The sequence below is a fragment of the Triturus cristatus genome, chromosome 5_1 (genome assembly GCF_964204655.1).
Source record: "Triturus cristatus chromosome 5_1, aTriCri1.1, whole genome shotgun sequence".
Lineage (NCBI taxonomy): Eukaryota > Metazoa > Chordata > Amphibia > Caudata > Salamandridae > Triturus > Triturus cristatus.
Genome location: NC_140587.1, coordinates 294,145,189 through 294,165,233, shown reverse-complemented (window position 1 = coordinate 294,165,233; position 20,045 = coordinate 294,145,189). Strand labels below are relative to the sequence as shown.

The 20,045-nt window shown below is 44.8% G+C and overlaps 1 protein-coding gene across 1 annotated transcript in view; it reads right to left on the bottom strand.

Moving 5' to 3' along the window:
• Window positions 1-20,045, bottom strand: part of LOC146830806 (uncharacterized) — an 878,450-nt gene that overhangs the window by 645,092 nt on the left and 213,313 nt on the right. Inside the window, exon 3 of the mRNA XM_085604967.1 lies at window positions 13,803-13,951. Coding sequence (XP_085461093.1) covers window positions 13,803-13,951 — 149 coding nt within the window. The remainder of the gene's footprint in view (window positions 1-13,802; window positions 13,952-20,045) is intronic.

Genomic DNA, 20,045 nt, shown 5'->3' with positions numbered 1-20,045 from the left:
CCAGGTGGACCCACCTGAAAGTTGCGCGACATGAACTGTACAACAGCTCTATGCACACATATCAAGGATGTATGTAATACGCGGAGTTCTGCAAGCGTTGCAGTTGTCAGATAACGTGGGTGTGGGGTATACCCAGCCAAAGCGGGCCATGTGGCCCCGTCTATCGACAAAGGGCCTAAACGGACCGGCCTTATTGGGTGAGGAAGGGCGCCATTAAACCAAATTTGGTGTTGCCAAGCTGTGAGCGGAACCTCAAGAGTACTATATGGTCTACAGTCCAGCGGAGTCGCGGTGGCAGTATATGTGTGAAACAAATTGTCTATCCCATTAACTGCCGGAAAGGTGACCCAAGAATAAAACATCTTGAAGCAAAATGCTGGATCCGCTTCCACAGCAAAGATAAGCCCAGCACCCGCATCAGGCACTCCATATTGAGTCAAATATGCCCTGAGTGGTGCGGGGTTAGGAGGCGTAATATTAACCACCATAACCAATAGTTATATAACAACCTATGCGTGGCAACGCAATAACGGGTAAATAAGAAAAAGAAAGACTTTTTAAAATTCAAGCTTGAAAAACCTATTATATATATCACAATATAGGAGGCTACACCGTCACAGCTGTCTCCGGAAACGGAAGTGAGGGGATTGTGGACAAGCACAAGCACTACTCATGAATCTCGCACATAAGAACTAGACCAAACATTGGCGGCGCCATGTTGCGGGGATTCTGCACCTACACAGAACTATGCGCAGGAAAACAGGACCTCAGTGTATAGGGGTGTACCAACCTATCACCTTAGTACCCAAAATCCCAAAACCGACTAGCTATAGTGTCTCATTCGTTCTCCTCCAAAATCACAAAGCTGCAAATGATTAGACAACCCAGAACACAACACTCCCGACTCTCTCAGGAATCGCGATAGCAAGACATACTCTTTCGCTCGCTCACTCGTACTTGTCCACAATAAGAATTGGCAGAGTCACTGTTATAGTTCAAAATGTTTATTTTAACTATCGTGCTCTACAGTACAGTATACAAGACCCTACCAGCAGCAAAATGCTTGAATTCAAAACAATTTGCATTGTTACAATTTCATAGAGTACAAAGGGGAAGTCATGATATACAAATAGTGGAAAAGGGACTATAAGGCCTAACCACGCTCCCCTTGACTGGAAGAAGTTTATTATATGAAAGAAGATCTCTGGGCTTTGACAGCAGACCTCATACCTTAAAGCCTGGATGTAAGGTTTACATCATAGGAACAGCATAGCTCTTCTCCATGGAAAGGCTCTCTCCAAGTATGTGTTAAAACAACATGCATGCCTGTAATATCAAAGCACGAGTCTCCAGCTGTGCAGCTGTGTTTAACATGGTATGTCTAGGTGCTAGGGACTGACCAGAACAGAATAACAAGGGGCATTGTATATCGACCTTGCACAACGTGTTCAGACTAAACTCCAGGAACTCAGCAGAGAATGTGAAAGGCAGACAGTTCTCATGTGAAATGCATAAACAGAGTCTTCCAAAAATAAAGTCTTGTAGTAACGTGCACAAAAGCAGCAGCATCGCAGCAAAGCTCATGCTAACTTAGCAATATCGACAATGACTCTAAGGGCCATACAACAACCTAATATGCATGTCTAATTTGTGCCTCATCTGCTAGCAAACATTGAGTGCCAGGTAGCAGTAAAGAACAATTGTATTTCATGTTACTTTGATGCTTCTGAAAAGCAACCCACACAACAAAGACATCAGTGCTTAAAACTGCACTTGTCTTACCTATAAGCACACACCCAGATGGTTTCTTTTTGTAGTATTTGTAGTATTTTATAGGTTCTAAGTTGCCTTGAGAACATTCAGTTCCCTTATTTGTGGCCAGTCCTTTTTCTAATAATCATTTGTGTACTCTACTAAGGAGCCTGACACCAGTTACCTTGGGTCCTTGTTTTTGTTTTCTGGATATCACTGTGGTACTCCCTGTACAGGCCATGATCCACCAGATTCAATCTTGTCTGGGGAGGCCTTCTTCCTCGGTTGATGGGCTGACCTGAAGGGTATAAAACTAAATCACTGTTGTCTAGCAAGGCTTTCAAGACCTGGGAATGGTTAAAATACCCTTCATACCTAAAATAACTTCCAAGACTAATAATGATTGAGCCATCTTGCTGGATATCATGAGAACATCTTGAATACATGCAAAAACAGAGCAATGGCCTTCAATTTACTTCACTGTACTTTCAGTGTATTTGTTTTGTAGCACAAAATATGGTTATTGACTACCATCATTACTATTGCAGAATTAGTACTATAGGATAAAAAGTCATAATCCTGTGTTAATACAGGTTGGTCTGTTTCTATTGGGAACTCGAGCCCTAGTCCTAGTCTACCTTCACCGCAGTCTGGAGCCTGACAGGAGGTTTGCAGTAGTCTGGAGGTGGGGCACGACTGTCTGGGGCAAGCTCGCCTTCAACAGCCAATTGTGGAGGTAGTGAAAGACTGGATTCCCTGACCTTCAAAGGTGAGCTGCGACTCCTGAGGGGTGCTGGTGAGGCCAAATGGGAGCACAGGAATATGAAAGTGCTCTTGGCCCACTGTGAACCACAGGGAACGTCTGTGGGCAGGTAGGACGGGAATGTGAAAATATGCATCCTGTTCGGCTCCAGGATAGATAGGATTTGAGCAAGCCTGACCATTTTGAATTTTTCCTGTTGGAGGAGGATATTGAGAAGGCGCAGGTTGAGTATAAGATGAAGGTATTCGCCTTTCTTGGGCACCATAGCGTGAGGGGAATAACAACCACAACTTTCTTCTCATGCTGGCACCCTTTCTATAGCTTCCTTGGCCAAGAGAACCAAGCCTTGCTGGCAGAGTATGGAAAGATGGTCCTCCATCAACTGGTCATAAGAAGCGGGTGGAATGGGTGGTGGAGTAGCCACAAAGAGGATGGAGTAGCCCCTTAATTATCAGATACACTTTCTACTGTGAGCTGTTCTATAAGTAAATTGCAACAAACTGCCTTACATTTTAAGTCCAGTGGCAGAATTGGCATAGTCGTTATTATTCTTCTCTCTCTTTCAAATTCCTTACCTGTTAGTCCCCCTGATGAGATCCCAGTGATAAACCTCTAAGTATGTACTTAGCTGTAAAACCAATTTCAGGCATTTTAAATTAAAGAATATATTTACATTGACTGATGGAATCGAAAGATCATCTTAAGGTCTTCGCAATTGCCAAAGGCAATTCAGAATGGATAATTCTTCAAGCATGTTCCGTAGTGGGGAATATGAGATAACCAGGGTAAATGTATACTTTAAACAAGCATAACTCACTTGCATAAGCCTCCTTAATCAGATGTATGAAATATGTATCAGAAAACAATTGATCAGAGTGCCCACAATGTGTCAGGTCATTAAGAAAAGATAAATACCTACTTGTAGATTGCAAAATAGAATAACACGTTACTTACTTTCAGTAATAGCATGCAGGAGACTTCGAGTCCAAGAGAGGTACACCTACTCAGGACCTAGATCCTTTTTGTTCTTGTGGGTGAAAAGGAGGCTAGCTCCCTTATACACTGCATCGAGTTCCAGTTCCACTGAGTAGTGTAAAACTACTGACACCTCTCCATAGTCATTTAACAAGCAGATGAGGATTCTTCCAGCAGCCAGAATGCTATCTTCTCTTGCTCTTTTCTGTTCAGCTCTTTCTCTCAAGTGAGGAAGGAGTTGTTTTAAAGGTAAAACCCTGCTGAGATTGCTCCTCCACACTTTATGCTTATCTTGTACTACATTGTGACCGTATTCATGTCTCACCAAAGAGCCTTACTGTAAAAGCAATCTGACAGGTCCTTTGCCTATGTTACAACTTCTGGACATAGTAGTTCTAAACATTGCCTGAAATTCTCCCTGTCTCTCTCTAGCTCTGTCTGCCTGTTCTCAGCTTTAGGAAAGGAGCTGATTAAAAAGCTCTAAGTGCCCAAAGGTCAAAGCACCTGTTATCCAGAAGACAAAAATCAAGGACAATCAGGTTAAAGAAGCTGAAATGAAAAATTAACTACAACGCCTGATTCATTTCTGAATATAAGCTTTAAAACTGTGAGGTAAACCTTGCTAGAGATTATGGGTAGTTATTGTAACCATAATTCACAGTGGGATTCACAGGTGCTATGCCATCATCTGACAATATGGCTGTAGGATATAGTAGGAACACAGAGCAAATGCATCACAGCTTGACACAGAGAAGGTATTTGAAACAGTATGCAAAAGCTAGCAACTGAAGATGCTGAATCAATATAAGATAACAAAAGTATTCTTAAAATGGGTCAGTTTCTTATCCAAGCACTTGAATGTGACTCTGGTGAAGAATCGTCTGATTTGTAAACAGTTTACCCTGAAAACAAGTTGATGCCTCTCCTCACTAGTCTTCGCCCTAGATCTGCTACTAATCCAATTTAGAAAAGGTCAATGGATCTGTGGAATTATGAAGAGGAAATGGCAGATCAAATTAGTGCAGATGAAAAAAGCCTTTTCAAGCTGAAATATGCTGATAAATCCTTTCCCTTAATAACAACAGTAACAGAAAATTTTGAGAAACTGAGAGAATTAAAGTTAAATAAGCAAAAGCAGGGGGGTCTGGCCTGGACAGCCATCATGGCAGCCACTCTTTAGATCAGCTCCACACTGGAACCCCAGTACACATAAATAATCCTGAACCCTGGCAGCCATTGATCTTTGCTGACTGCCTCCCTGGTACTGTGAGGGAGTGAGGCTACATCCTAACCCACGAGGAGCCCTGCAAGACAATCCGGGTGCCTGATGGTGACCCGGTTCCTGCCGCACAGCCTAGTGATGGGAGACCGAGACCCATTGTGTGGAACAGGGCAGTTGCCCCCCTACGGATTACCTGAGGGGACTGAGCGCTGAGCCCTGACTGCTTCCCTATCCTTGCTACACACTTGTGTCCCTGCGCTGAAGGACCAGTGTTACCCGCGGAGAAGGAGAGGCAAGGCCCTGGCCTAGACTCCACCGGGGCCTTTCACCAGCCCCCAAACTCGGACCATCCACAGGGTGCTGAGGGGAACCTGCACAGCGGGACACTGTATCGCTCCTACCCTTAGGCAGAGGAAGTGATCCTGCCAGGCCGATGCCACCCGTGCTAGGGCTGCTGAGCCTGCATCCGCAGTGGGCTCTGAGTCAGGGTGTATTGCCTGCCCTAATGAATTGAGACTGCCTCTCGGTGGAGCTGTGATGCGGCCTGCGGCACTCCTCCCCTCATGCCTGCACTTCCATGATACACCATTGGGCACCCATGGAGTCACTGGTTGGCCCTTCTCTTTGGCAATGATTGTCCTCTATGACTGGATGTGACCATTGGCCCCTAATGCTGGCTCTGGGGGGAGATTTGGTGGAGCTTGACCTTGTGTTGGGTTGCGGAGCACTTTCATCTGCTCAGACCCCCTCCACCTCTCTGGCTACTAGAAAGAACTATTCCTGCTTGGGTCCATCTTGTGTCCAGGCCCCTGCCCCTGTGGCCCTTGTGGGCCCGTGGCTGACCACTGCTCTTGCTGTGGGGCCCTCTACATGGACGCACTCTGATGCCGCTGGCCTGGCCGTGTGAAAGCTTTGGTGGTGCAATAGGGTCTTGCCTTCCACAGAGGTCCACTCCTGACTTGGCACTCTGGACCTGAAGCCCTTCATTTTGTTCCTTGATCACATACCTTGTAGACGTGTTTTCCTCCGTGACCTCTCCATGTGTGAGATGCTGGGCCTTGGCCCTGTGGACTGGGAGTAACTCAGACCTCCTCTATTAACTCACCTTGGAGCCCGCCTCCTTTTCCCCTTGAAATCGTTGGGCCTTCTTGTCTCTCTCTGTGTTGCCACCTCTTTCAGTGGTGGGCTGAGCAGTCTGACTGCTCGTGGCCTCCCACGTCCAGGAGCCCTGCCTAGAGTAGGAAATCCCAGCAGTTCTGGCTGCTGAACAACTATTCCATTGTCTCCTATATCAACTGCAGTTGGTGACCATCCCATCTGCGAGGTCAGCTGCTCGTGCTGCTGCAATTTCATGGCAAGTGGGCTGACTCCTCTTCACTGTGGGCCTGGAGGTCCGGGGATCTCGCTGTGATGGGCAAAGACAGACCTACTTGCTCTGCTACATTGCAGACTTGTATGGACCAGTGCAATATCTGGCCCACCAGTGGGCCCCTCTGATGGAGCCAGTCTAGTGAACTCACCGCCATTCTTCAGGCCATTCAGAAATGGCAGGCAACAGTTGAGTCAAAAATTGGAGAAGTACAGATGGATGTAGCATTGTTACGTCAAGCTCTCCGGAAGGCCAATGCATGTATCTCTGAAGCTAAATCCTGAGTCACTACAGTTGAGGATGATGTCTCCACTCTCAAAGTTGAGGTCTCTTCTTTGCTCGCCCGTAAGGCAGAACTTTCATAGATGTGCTGAGGTTGCTGAAAATTGCTCTAGGCCAAACAACGTGCGACTAATTAGCATCCCTGAAGGTACGGAGGGCAATGCACCACAACTGGTGGCAAACTTTTTGGAGCACTGTATTAAATCATGGATGACTTCTGAGCGTCTGTTCTCCTGGTTTACAATAGAAAGGGCTAACAGAGCACTGACTCCAAAACCTCCTCCTGGTGCCTCCCCCAAACGATAATCGCTCACATCATTAATTACAGGGATAGAGATGCCATCTTGAGGGAGGCTTCGTCACAGGTGGAATTCCAATGTAGGGAACACCAAAGTGCTCCTTTTCCTTGACTAAACTTGTGTAGTACAGCAGCAATGCAGCTCTTACACAGAGGTCAAGCAAAAGCTTAGGGTCATGGGACAATACCGCCTGCTGTTTCCAGCTACACGCCATGTCCTCCATTCCAATAAACCCAATTTTTCTGTCACAACGGAATCTGCCCGGCACTGGCTTACTGAGGATCAGCCCCTTCACGGGCCCTCCTGAATCCTCAGCACGTCGAGCACCCTCTGCTGGCCTGCAGGATCCGCTGCTGTTGGCTAAACCATGCAGGCATCACAATCGCTTTCGTCGGAGAAGGAGAACGATCAATCCAAGTCATCTTATCGATCTTGCCAGACGTGGCTGTTGTCGTCGGGTTCACTGGCTTCAGACCCTGCCTGTGGGGGAAAGGAGGCCGAACGCAGACTATCCTACAGTCCCCACATCATCAGCCTTGGCAGCTCCTCATACTGACTCTGATTTTTCCTGCAGTCACGCGATTTGACTGGAACTGGATCTCTGGCAGGTGCATGGTTTTGACTCCTTCTAACTATCTTATTTATTCTCTTGGAGAGCTCTCAGATTATCTGTCCAACTGCTTGTTCATTTTCCTGGCAGACGCTTCCACCAACCTAACTTGCAGCTAATGACTCATCCTTTTATTAAGTTGGAGTTCTTCCCTTTGATGTTTCTCTAATGTTGCACAAGTTGTTTTCTTAATGCCTCATTTTTTTAGGGCGAGAAATGCTTCTGGGGTAGAAGTGTGGGGAGGCAGAGTTGGGGGGAAATGTATTCATATGTTGCTGTGGTTTCAGCTCAATAGTATGTATTGCAGGTATTCAAATTTTTCTTTTTCTTTTTTGGGTTTTGACACACATCTTTCTGACAATCTTGACTGTGTTTTCCAGTCATGACTACCTGTGATGCCTTACTGGTGCACTCCCTACTCAGCTGCAGGCCCCTTCTTTACACTGTCCAACGCGAGGGCTCATACTCACCCCTCATAGCAATGACTTTCCCAGTGCTGTCTTGGAATGTAAACGGTCTCCTAGACAGTGTGAAACGTGCTGCAGTTCTCACGTTTGCCCACCCCCACCTTCTTGAGGTACTTTAACTCCCGGAAACTCATCTTAGGGGGAACCGCTGCCCCTTCCTAGCATGTAAGGTATATGATAGAGTCTTTCATGCGGGATACTCCTGTGGGTCCCGAGGGGTTGCTATCCTGTTGCAGCATTCCTTCCCTTTTACGGTCTTCTATGAAACATGTGACTCACACAGCCACTTCATTGTGACAGGTGATCACTTTTGTATGCATTTACGTGCCTCCTGCGTTTCTCAGCACCTGTTCCAAGGACCTCTCTAGACTCCTTTACAATTGAGGAGGTAAGAGATGCTTTTTCTGGCCTGGCGCTGGGAGAACCACAGGGCCAGATGGTTTCCCTATGGAATACTATGCTGCATTCCAGGCGACACTACTCCCCCATCTATTTGTCCTTTACAACAAAGTGTGTCACAGAGGCGCCTTCCCTTCGTAACTGAACACATCCAATATAGTGGTGATCCCTAAGACACAACCTCCCTCCACATCCTGTTCGGACTATCGCCCAATATCGCTCCTCAACAGTGAGGTAAAAAAAAATACCACTATGCTGGCCACCCGACTCAAGCACATCCTTGCAACTTTGATTCACCCGGATCAATGCTGCTTTATACCAACCCATAGCACGAGGCACTGTCTCGGATGGCTTTATGTGGCCCATGCTCACCATCATCATTTGCAACATGACCTTGCCTTACTTTTTATTGATTTCCAAAAAGGCTTTTGATACGGTGGACTGGGTTTTCCTTCAGTTAGTGCTAAGACGGGCCGGCATCTGACCTCGAATTTGTTGCATGGTTGGCGCTGTTTACTCTAACCCTACTGCCTGAGTCCGAATTAACAGGGTCCTTTCTACAATTTTTTCTGTTGGGTGTGGGCCTTGACAAGGCTACCCCCTATCTCCTCTCCTCTTGGCGCTCATCAGTGAGCCATTGGCCCACCTATTCCGTATGGATCCTCAGCTTTAGGGATGGTGGTGGAGTACTTACCAGAAGGATCGCATTGCTTTGTATGCGGATGATGTCCTTTTGTATCTTGCGGATCCCACCACGAGTGGCCCTCACTGTCTTCATTTATTGTGATATTTCGAGGAGTCCTCCGGTCTGAAGATGAACCCCTCTAAATCTGTACTGGTCCCTTTGACCTCCTCCAGAGACTGCTTTGACTGGCAGATGAGCACAGCTTTACGTCGGCTCAGTTTCAAATATTTAGGCTTTTAAGTCTCCATACATTCAGAACTTACATGGACCCCTAACCTACAACCCTTAGTCCGAAGGGCCAAAACAGACCACACTAGGTGGCAATCCTCCCTCTAGATGTTATGGGGCATATAGCTCTCTACACAGAGATGATTGTACCGTGGTTCTTGTAAATCTTTCAGAATGTGCTGCTATGCCTGCCACAGATGTGATTTCAGACCTTGGATAAGATGGCCATAATGTTTCTGTGGCACGGGTCCAGACCCTGTATTGACCTTGCACACTGTCAATGAGGCCTATATGATTGTGACCTGGGAATGAAGAGTATCTATCTTCACTTCCTGACCTTTCGCCTTGTTGTAATTCACATCTGATTTAATGAGGGATGGTCCAACCCTGTCTATCGCCTGGAGCTGTCCCTGTTGGGCTCTGTTCTATGGCTCTCCAATCCCCATCTCCTTGCCTCCAGTGATCAGGCTGGTGTTCTTGACCTGGAGAGCAGTGCATCAACATGTGCAATGAGATGCCAAACTTACACAACAGACACCTCTCTCTAGCATTAAACTTGGTTGAGAGAAGTGGCTGCGCTTCAAGGCTTTAAAACCTGGGACCTTATTGGTATCACCCAACTTGGGGACATCTGGTCGGGGGGACACATATGCTCCTTCCAAGCTCTTCAGACCAACTACATTCTTGCAGACACCCAATTCTATAAATACTTTCAACGTTGACATGCTCTCCATACTTACGTCCCAGTGCCCAAAACTTTGCCCGAGTTAAGTCCCCTCGAGGCCAAAATCCTTAGGGGAATCTTTGGCCGTGGTAGGACCTCTCAGATTTATTGCACCCTGGTCATCATTTCACCAACTATGCTACATCATCTCAGAGCCCGGTGGGAGGATCGGCTGGGTCCCATGGAAGATATCGATTGGAGAGACGCAATGATGGACCCTGAGAACGTACTATCTCAAGACGACTACGGCTGGTCCAAACCTATTATCTCTATTCGGCCTATCTTTTCCCGAGACTTATGCACAGGGCGGGCCTGTCCCAGATGTGGGGTAGATCCAGCAGATTTCTATCATATGGTATTGTCCTGCTCTGTGGTAGCAAACTATTGGACCAAGGTGATACAAGACCTAATGGAAGTTCTTGGTTGGAAGGTTCCACCCTCCCCCCTGCTGAAACTGCTTGGTGCGTTTGAAGGGTCTAAAGGTACGAGAGCTGAACGATCGTTCCTAGGCATGGCTCTCTTGGTTGCTAAGCGTGACATTGCTACTGAATGGATGTCCTCTACCTCTCCCACCCTGTCGGATGGCGGCGAGGAGTTGACTGGTGCGCTCAAAAGGAGAGTGCTGTTTTTGAAGCCAGGGGCTGCCCCCACAAACAAGGGCGGGTTTCAGGGAAGTAGCTAAATCTGCAAATGAATTAGAGTTCTGGTTGAGACCATTTACCACTCTGCTATACCACTTGATTGTCAATGATCTGTGAAGTCGCTGTATTTTCTTATGTACTGTGCTGCTTGTGTGTCCATTGTTCAACTCTTATCACTTTCGTTGGTTAAAATCAAAAACAACTGTTTATCAAACAATATAAGCAATATTAGACCTCCCCTATTGAATAACCTAGTAAAGTACTAGCATGTACACAGTCACCCCTTGAAACAATTCATGGAACTGAAATTCTTGGAAATATTTATAATACCTGGGGTCACAAATTCTTCTACATGCTAATATATCCATGTTAGTATCCCGCAGATTCCAGCAGATTCATGGACATTATAGTATCCATCAGAATCTGTATCCCCAGTATGATAAATAATTCTAGGTATTTCATTGGCGGCAACCTCCCCTTACTTTTTACAATAATGATGAAAATCTGATGAAACTCATTAAGGTAAAACATACCCTCTCTATCACTCCAGGGGAAAATAGTCAATGCATTCATATTACATATTTATAAAGCACGCTTACACTAGAAGGCACCTTGGAACTGAGAGTGCAAAAATTATTATACCAGAAAAGGTTTGTGACTGATACATCCATATACTAATAACTGGGCTGAGAAATCCCCAAATCTTCTTGTACTTTTTTAAAGCATAGTATGCTGTATTTATTTCATATCAAGATATAAGTGACAAAAGAACAGCCAACACGTGTTTTGGCCGTAAGGGTATTTTCAAGGCAAAGAGTCTAATTAGTGATAATCCACACATCACCCTGATAATAAATCATAAATTGAACTAAGACTACCTATGAACTGTGAAGAGACCATGGTTGAGCTTATTATACCTAGACTGGATAAATGCGACAGGAAGACTTTGAATGCCTAACCTGCACTTATAAGCAAGGGCATTATACAAAGCACAAATAGCTATGAATAGAACGGAAGGAAACAATATACCTGTGTGGGTATACCATGAGAAATAAGTTGCTGAAGTTGTTAATGCCCTCTTAATACACTGCTGAGAGTAGAAAAGAGGGGAGCAGTGGAAATGGGAGAACCCAACTCTAGTGGTATAAAATAATGCACAGGAAATGATAAATATGTTCTGGGACAGTAGAATATCTAATGTTGTGCTTGCTAACATTGCAGAAATTCTGCAATGACAGTAAAAGAAATGATAATATTGCGGAAGGTGTGTCAGGTAAAGGGGATGAGACTAGGGGACATGCATGAGAGAGCTATGCAGAAATCGATACCAAGAGTAGAAAATGTTCTCTAGGAATAGATCGTTTTTCCAGATATTTTCACCTGAGATACACGATGGTTGGTATGATACTGGTTGAAAAAGAGAAGAAACTCTGGAGAATAATAGCGATAGCAACTTACTTTTATCTGATATTGTCATGAGCACACCACTGAGGGACCTGAGCACTAAAATGTATGTTGAAGCAAGACCTCGGAATAATCATGGAAGGAAAGTTATGGAAGGACATACCAACCACTGATAAACTTAAGTAAGGAAGGCAATGTTGGGACAGGTCCTATACTGTTCTATACAAATCCTGGTTACTTTTAGAAATGGCCAAAGACTTATGGACAACCTTGAACAAATGTTCAAGTGGGTCTGGATAAAAAACCTCCTATCAACGCATGGTGAAGTCTTGTAAAGTAGTACCACCAGCTATGCATTTCACTTAGCAGATGATGAACTGAAAATACTTGTAGCTGATAAGGGCGCTGGGACCTCATTGGTGGGGCTCGGGGAAGTCCCACTAAAAGGTTGGCCTTTGCACTGGCACCAAGCTTTCAAGCTTAAGTTACCCTGAACCTTTGAAAGTTGGAAATGTCACACAAGTGTACACACACGCACGTACAAACACACACATACCCCATCTTAAGTCAAATCATGGTCTCTGAGAGAGTGATTGCAAAAAGCAAAAGAGCCAAAGTACCATCATGCATGGTCTGGGATTGCATTATGAGACAATTTGAATGTACGTAAAACCATTGATTTTAGATTTCGCGCATGATTTCAGTAAATAGCAACAAATTCAAAGATCGTGGAGCTATGCGTTTGGCAAGCTATCTTAAAGAGGTACATTGAAGAGTGTTTTATATGGGAAGACATATTAACAAAATAACACACTGTGTAACACAATAAGAACTTCAGTACAAAACGAAAATAATAAGAAGTAATAAGAAGACATGGCTGAAAAATAAGGGCAGCAGGAACCAGAGAACAAGTTAATGCCCATGGCCTCACGACCTACAAACATATGGGGTCCCTTTATAGACTAGCTGAAGACACTGCAAGATGACAAAGCCCCCTCCCCAATCCAGGCTAACACTTAAGGATTTTGCTAGTAGAGACTGCATTGGTGTGAATGGGTTGCCAGGTTGCCGTGTTGACAGACCATGCTGACCAGATGTTTGAGTGCGCCCGCCTGCAGGGCACTGTACGGAAATGTCATATGTGCTGGACTGTTAAGATGGAATTGAGAATTAGGCCTTATGAAAGGTCGATATCTGACATTGTAATAGAATGTATTGTTTCCTGACTGTTTTTTTATACTTTGTGTTTACCCATTCGAATCGTCACTCCACCCAATCATATTGACTGTAACTTAGAATGCGACCTGTTGTGTTTCTTGTTTGGAAAATGTCAATAAACACATTTAAAAAAAAAGAAATTGTGTTCCACGAGCACCCATAGACAAAAATATTTTTCAAATCTTGTATTTTCAGTGATGTGACCACCGAAGGCCCTGATTTTATATTAAAAACACAGCTTTGAACTATACCATTTCCAGCTGAAGGGCAATATTTCTCTCCAAGTTTTCCCATACCTGGCTTGCCACACAGTTTGGTGCTTACTTTCCCTCCGTGTTAAAGAACAGTACATGTTTCAGCACCCAGGCTAATGTGCTGCATAGCTAAATACATATAAGGTCCCAAAGTCGAGACTGATTGATTGCAAATGCTTTTTATTGTAGTAGAAGCTTCTTGAACATAACAGTGCTCGATGCACTCGGTTACAGTTTGAGGCCTGGGGAGATAAGGTGATTTTCCCAGTCACATGATTTTTGCTCTCCAGCAGTTTTGAAAAAAGACAACACAAATTGTAACTAGATCCTTTACATTTCTGAGCAGGGTAAACTAGAATCATTGAACTGAGACTCAACATCACAAGTGAATCCTAGATGGCACTTCGCAAATGCTATTATTACTTATTTTGTACCCTGAACCTTTCTTTTCAACATATGTTAATTATATCACGCAAAATAGTACATTAAATTGGCATTAATAATAATCACCTGTCCTTTCTTAGATAAACCGATGAAAAAGTCAATAATTGTCAAGTTGGATCCTTCTGTGGGTACTTGCTGAGGGAGGTGAGGTTGGCCGCCTCCTTCTCCTTGCAGACTAGCTGATAATCCCAAGTAGGTAGATGTACCGGACTGCTCTGCATTGTAAAAAAAAAAAATAACAATATCAACTTATACTAAAATTCATAACATGTAGTAAACATGTAACAAGCATTTTCTTTAGTTTGGAGCAGTATGGCACTTCGCTATTCATACCGAACATAATCGCGTCCTAGAAATTATTTGAGGGCTTTAGGTCAGCCTCTTTTGACCCATGGGCTTCTTTTCCACTGGAAGGTTTAGCCCCTGGCTTGAGTCATTACCTTTTTTCTTTATAATGTGTTTAATTAGTTTTCAAATAGCAAGAAACTATTACTGATTGCCGTTGTCCATGATGCAGAGGGAGCAGCATAGATGTAGTGCGACATATAGTCTGGTGAACATATGCTGGCATTAACAATTTACCGCAATATTGTACTTGGACCTGTACCTGGTGCAGGGTAGTATGCAACAACCCTCACAACTCTGCCTTGTGTCAGACAAGGCACACCCACTTCCCCACAGACCACCAAGCATAAATGTAGCCCACAATATTCTCCAGAAGGGCCCCAGAGCTTGTCACGATTTCTTGGGTAACAGCTTCCCTTATAAATATATTTTGCTGCTGGCATGCATGAGTTCATGTCCTTCTCCCACCTTTCCAACTTGGGGGATCTGTACATTAGGTCTCATTACAATCAAGCCTACATTACACCGTTATTTCATATAGTGTTTTCTCCAGCCTTGCACCTAGAATTTGGAATGTCCTTCCTACTGAGATTAGAGCCCACCCTTCCACTGCCTACTTCAAGAAACAGGCCAAATAGATTTTCTTGAATGATCAGTAACTGCATCATCGTGTTCTCTTGCATGTCCCCGTGTTGACAGACCTGACATTCTTCCCAATTTAGCGTTCTCCATTTATTTTCATGTTTGGTGGTTAATTGTTATTTTACCTGAGGGTCCTCACCCTACATTTTTGTCAATTATTGCTTGTGTCAAATATGTTGTATCAAGTGCATTTTTTCTTGTTTTGCTTAATGTTACTTGAAATATTTTACACCCTAAGAGAAATGTAACTAGTGTTGCCCACTACCGGTCCCGGATCTTGATTCTGTATTCCTTGTGGTGTCACTGTGCTGACCTCTATTGTACGGAGTGTATTCATGCTTTCGCCGTCTGTACAGCGCTCTGATACCCACAAAGGTCATGTTCGTGTTTTATAAAACTTTCTAAATAAAGAAATATATAGCTGAGATCTCATCTTGAAAGCACTTTACAGTAGGAACATCTTTGAACAACAACTTTAATACATTCTAAAAAAACGAAAAAGCCAAAGCCAACCCAATTCGCATATGTTTAAACCTGTATTAAACCCTCTGGCCATGATAAACAATGTCATATGCCATGAATCACAACAAAGCAATCTGGTAGTATGGAGATGTCATGTCTAAAGTTTTAAAACCTTGGCATCATTGAGTGTTGTAAGTATTACTGTTATATTGGGCAGGGGATGCCTGTCCACCCAAATCTTGTCATCAAATCCCTAAGCTCTATGCACATCCTTATGGAATAATTGGGCTTCCTTGCCATAACCACTGGTGACAACCATTTCAAACTCTCCTACTGACTCAATAAACATCACATTAGTTTTCAACTTAAACCTCATAGAAATGGGCACAAGACACACTTGTGCACCAGGAGCGGCTCGTGTCAGGAAAAAGAGGCAGGTGGGGGTAGGAGGGGGAGTAGATGGGGGACGACAGAAAAATAAAAAAGAAATTACCTGCCCCCCACCAGCATCACGCTCTTCTGCTCCTCTTCTCGCAAGTGCAGGCTCCCAGACTGCCTGACAGCCAATCCTGATGCTGCTCTCATGCATGAGCGCAGCTTCAGTATTAACCTGAGCACCGTGAATTAGGGTGTAGAGATGCTGAAGCTTCTACATAGGGCATCGAGGTCCAAAGAATGATCGAAAGAAAAGGAGTTTGAGTTGCCAAAGAGGCCCAGTGTGTCCATGACCATAGAAAACTGGACAGACGGGTTTCTGATATTTGCGAGTGTATATTGTAATAAGTACCCAGTGTGTGTCCTTGTTTAAATACATGGACATGATTGGGAGAGCGCAGGTGACTTACGGGGGTTATGCATGGTCACACTACGATGAGGAGTTCAGAGCCAGGCTGGCATGGGACCCAGAGGCAAAATGGGGTGAGATCAATTCTGACCTGTACCAGCAAACAATGGGGTAAGTCATGTTTGGAAAAACCACATACACGGCCAGTGGGCTTCTTTTAGTCTACTGTCCCTTTCAGAATTGCCCTACCTGGGGGTACACACCAAAGACTGCAAGGAGCATACAAGGGGCCTGTTGGGACTTTAATAAGGGAACCTGCACAAGGGAGTATTGCAGATTTAGGCACGAGTGCTCAAAATGCACAGGACGGAACCCATTGGTGCAATGTTTTAGGCCAGGATACACCAGTCAAGGACACCAAGGGGGCCAGAGTTTTAAGAAATACAGTCCGTTAAGCAAGGACAACTTGGGGTGGGGGCAGGGGTGGCAGAGGAACACAGGGTTACATGGACAAAGACTTGTACACCCATTAGGCAAGACTGTCTGGATGCCTGACTGATACACTACCCACAGGAGAAGGATGTATTGACATTGAGTCATGGTTTCAAAGGAGGGTTTAGCCTGGGATACAAAGGGCCTCGGTCCACAAGATGGGCAGAGAATCTGAGGTCAGTGGCTTCACATGAAGCAGTTGTGTGGGACAAATTGCTCAAAGAGGTTGATGAGGGGCACATGGAGGGCCCTTTCACAGAGTGCCCGATTAAGGACTTGATAATCTCACCTATTGGGGTGGTGTCAAAAAAATATCCAGGACAATATAGGTTGATTCAACACCTGTTGTGGCCTCAAGGCATGTCAGTGAACTAACATCTGATTGCTATTCTTCAGTGGATGTAGCCAGGGGATTGGCGGAAAGGGTGGGCAGAGATGGCAAAACAAAAAATAAAGTCAGCCTTTCGGCTGCTGCCAGTACACCCTGATGATTTTCAGCAGTTAGGCATTCAATTTGATGGAAAAATCTTTATGGATAACGCTTTGCCCATGGGAGGTTCTATAACATGTGCTTTGTTTAAGCGATTTAGTTCCTTCTTACAATGGGTCTTCTCTTGGAAAACCGGTAAAGAGACAGTGACACACTACCTTGATGACTTCTTTCTGGTGGGCCGGCCCGATTCAGCAGACTTTCAGCAACAGCTAACAAGTTTCCAAGAGCTCATGGGGGTACGTGGGGTGCCCCTGGCACCAGAGAAGACACAAAGTCCAAGCACTGTGCTGACATTTCTAGGTATTGAGTTGGATTCTGTGGCTCTGGAGGCACGCCTACCAGCAGATACAAAACTGCGTATGAGATTGTTGATTGACGACATGTTGGCCAGACAAAAGGTGACAGTGAGGACAGTACAAGTGCTAATAGGACACCTGAATTTTGCATGCTGGGTGGTTAGGTCAAGAAGGACATTTTGTAGGAGATTGAGCAGGTCATTTGCGGGTCTTACGTTGCCGCATCATCACATGCTTTTATCGGCAGGAACGAAAGAAGATTTACGTATGTGGCACAGGTTGCTGGAAGAATTCAATGGATCACCATCTTGGCACCAAAAGATTGGGAATAGGATGTCCAGATGTTTTAGGATGCAGCAGAAGCCAGTGGTTTTGAGCTGTATTGGCAGGGTAGGTGGTGCGCTGAGGAGTTGGCATGACACTGGAAGAATTGGGGCAGGAGTATCGCCATTTTGGAGTTGTTTCCTCTATTCTTAGTGGTCATAGTGGTCGCGGTGTGGAACTTAGCGCACAAGAAGGTCTTTTTCAGAGTAGACAACATGGTTGTGGTACATATGGTTAAAAGCAGTCCGCGAGGGAAGAACAGGTCCTTAAGTTGCAGAGGGTATTCATCCTTAGTTGATTGAAGCATGACATTCAATTTCCCGCAAGACAAGTCCATGGTGTGCACAACGACATTGTGGATGCTTTGTCTTGTTCACAGTAAGAGAGGTTCGATGGGCTGGTGACGGAAGCGGACATACGCAAGACGCCGGTGCCTGCAGAGATGTGGCCCATAGAAGACAAAAGATGCTGCAAATGGTGGTAGGGTCATTGGCTGTTTCTATGAGGAGTGTGTATAGTCAGGCATGACAGGAGTTTTTAAAGGGAGGGGCGATAAAGAGGACAGAAACTTGGGTGAGCGAAGAAGATGTTGTACAGTTTATCATGTCTCTGATGGACAAGGGTTTTTGTAAGGTCACCATTGATGCTAAACTGGCAGGGATTACATTTATGGGCAAGTTGTGGTGGGGTTATGCGCCTTCTGTTGGAGAGTTCGGTAGACGCATTCTCGAGGGCTGGGCCAGAGAGGTTGGGCCCGGGCCAAGGATCAGAAGGCCGGTGTCGAAGGAACTTTTAGTTAGGCTACTAACTGTGCTACCAAGGATCTGCAATAGTGAAGAGGAGGCATGGTTATTTTCTGCATTAATGTCATAAATGTATTTTGTAGCTTTCAGAGTTTCAGAGTTGCTGTGGATAAAAGGGGCTGTAGGGTTTGAGTGGAAAAAGTAGAAGTTGGGGGAAGGGAAAGAGGCTTGGTAGGAATAATACTCAAGCACGCTAAGATGGATCAAAGGGGCATTGGGAAAGCAGTGGTAATGGGAGCCAGTGAGATGCCATTGGAATGTACAGCATGTTGGCGGGGTGTCTGGATGGGGGGGTGACAACTGCCCAGCTACTGTGCGTACTGCGAAGAGCTCTGCTGCAGTTGGGGGAAGTACCAGGGGATTTCAGCACTCACTCATTCCAACAGCACCAGCACCAACTACCAATTTAGGAGATACCTCAAGATCTAATCTTAAAATTTGCAGCTGGAACATAAACGGTCTCATGGACAAACTAGAGGACCCCGAAATAATAAATTATTTTAACACCTTCGACTTGATACTCCTACAGGAAACATGGGAGACAAACGAAATATCACTACAAGGCTATACAAGTCAATCACACCCGGCAACCAGTAACTCCCCATTCGGACACAGGTCAGGAGGATTGGCAATATTCGCTTCAATAACAACAATAGGTGAAATAAAAACAATTACAGTAAACCTAACTCCACCAAACGCGATACAGGTATTATCATCAACACTTACATCCAACTCAACCACTAAAGAGCTATACATCGTCAATCTATATATACATCCAAAGCACAGACACTCCGGTTCAACGGAACTCGTCAAAGTACTAACAAAATTAATGGAAGACAGGGACATGGAAAAGACGTTTATAGCAGGCGACTTTAACCTTCATCTCTTTGGCGACAAAACAACAGACGATATGACCAAGGAAATGGACAAAGTTTGGGAAATTCCAAGTCAATCTTTCCCGACCCGAAGCAAACCTACAAAAACAGCTTCCCAACTGTTGAAAGAGCTAGAGCAACTAAACCTGAGAGTACTCAACGGTCGCCACGAAGAGGACATTCCACCGGCACCAACATTCTTCTCCTCAACAACCACCTCATATCTAGACTATATGTTGGTGACTCTTCCACTTTACGAGAAAATAAGTAAATTTAGAATAGGAGAAGGCTCTCAAAGTGACCACCTTCCTTTGGAAGCCAATCTGAGCTTGACTTGTGAAAACAAAGCAGAGGTGCAAAAAAGCCAAACTGGCATAGATTACACAGTAAACTACAGACGAATAAGGTGTAAAACGTCAGATATTGAGAAGTTAGCGGCCAGCGCAAAAGCCATCATACACCTAACACCCAGCCCACATTTTAATTTAACCAACATCTGGGCAAATTTCACACAGACATTGGGAGCTAAACATGGGACTGAACTAAAAACCCACAAAGGACACACCTCACGGTCAACCTTCGGAAAAATAACAACGCCAGAGATAAAAAACATAAAACGAGGTATAACAAAGATCCTCAAGCGACTCCGGAAAGACCCCAACACCGATACCCTACAACAGGAGCTTCGTACTCAAAAAGCTCAATTAAAAAAGAAAATTTGGGCAAGGAAAAGACAACTGAATGAGGACCTCTGGGTAAAAATCGCCTACAGTTCCAAACAAAAGAACAGCTC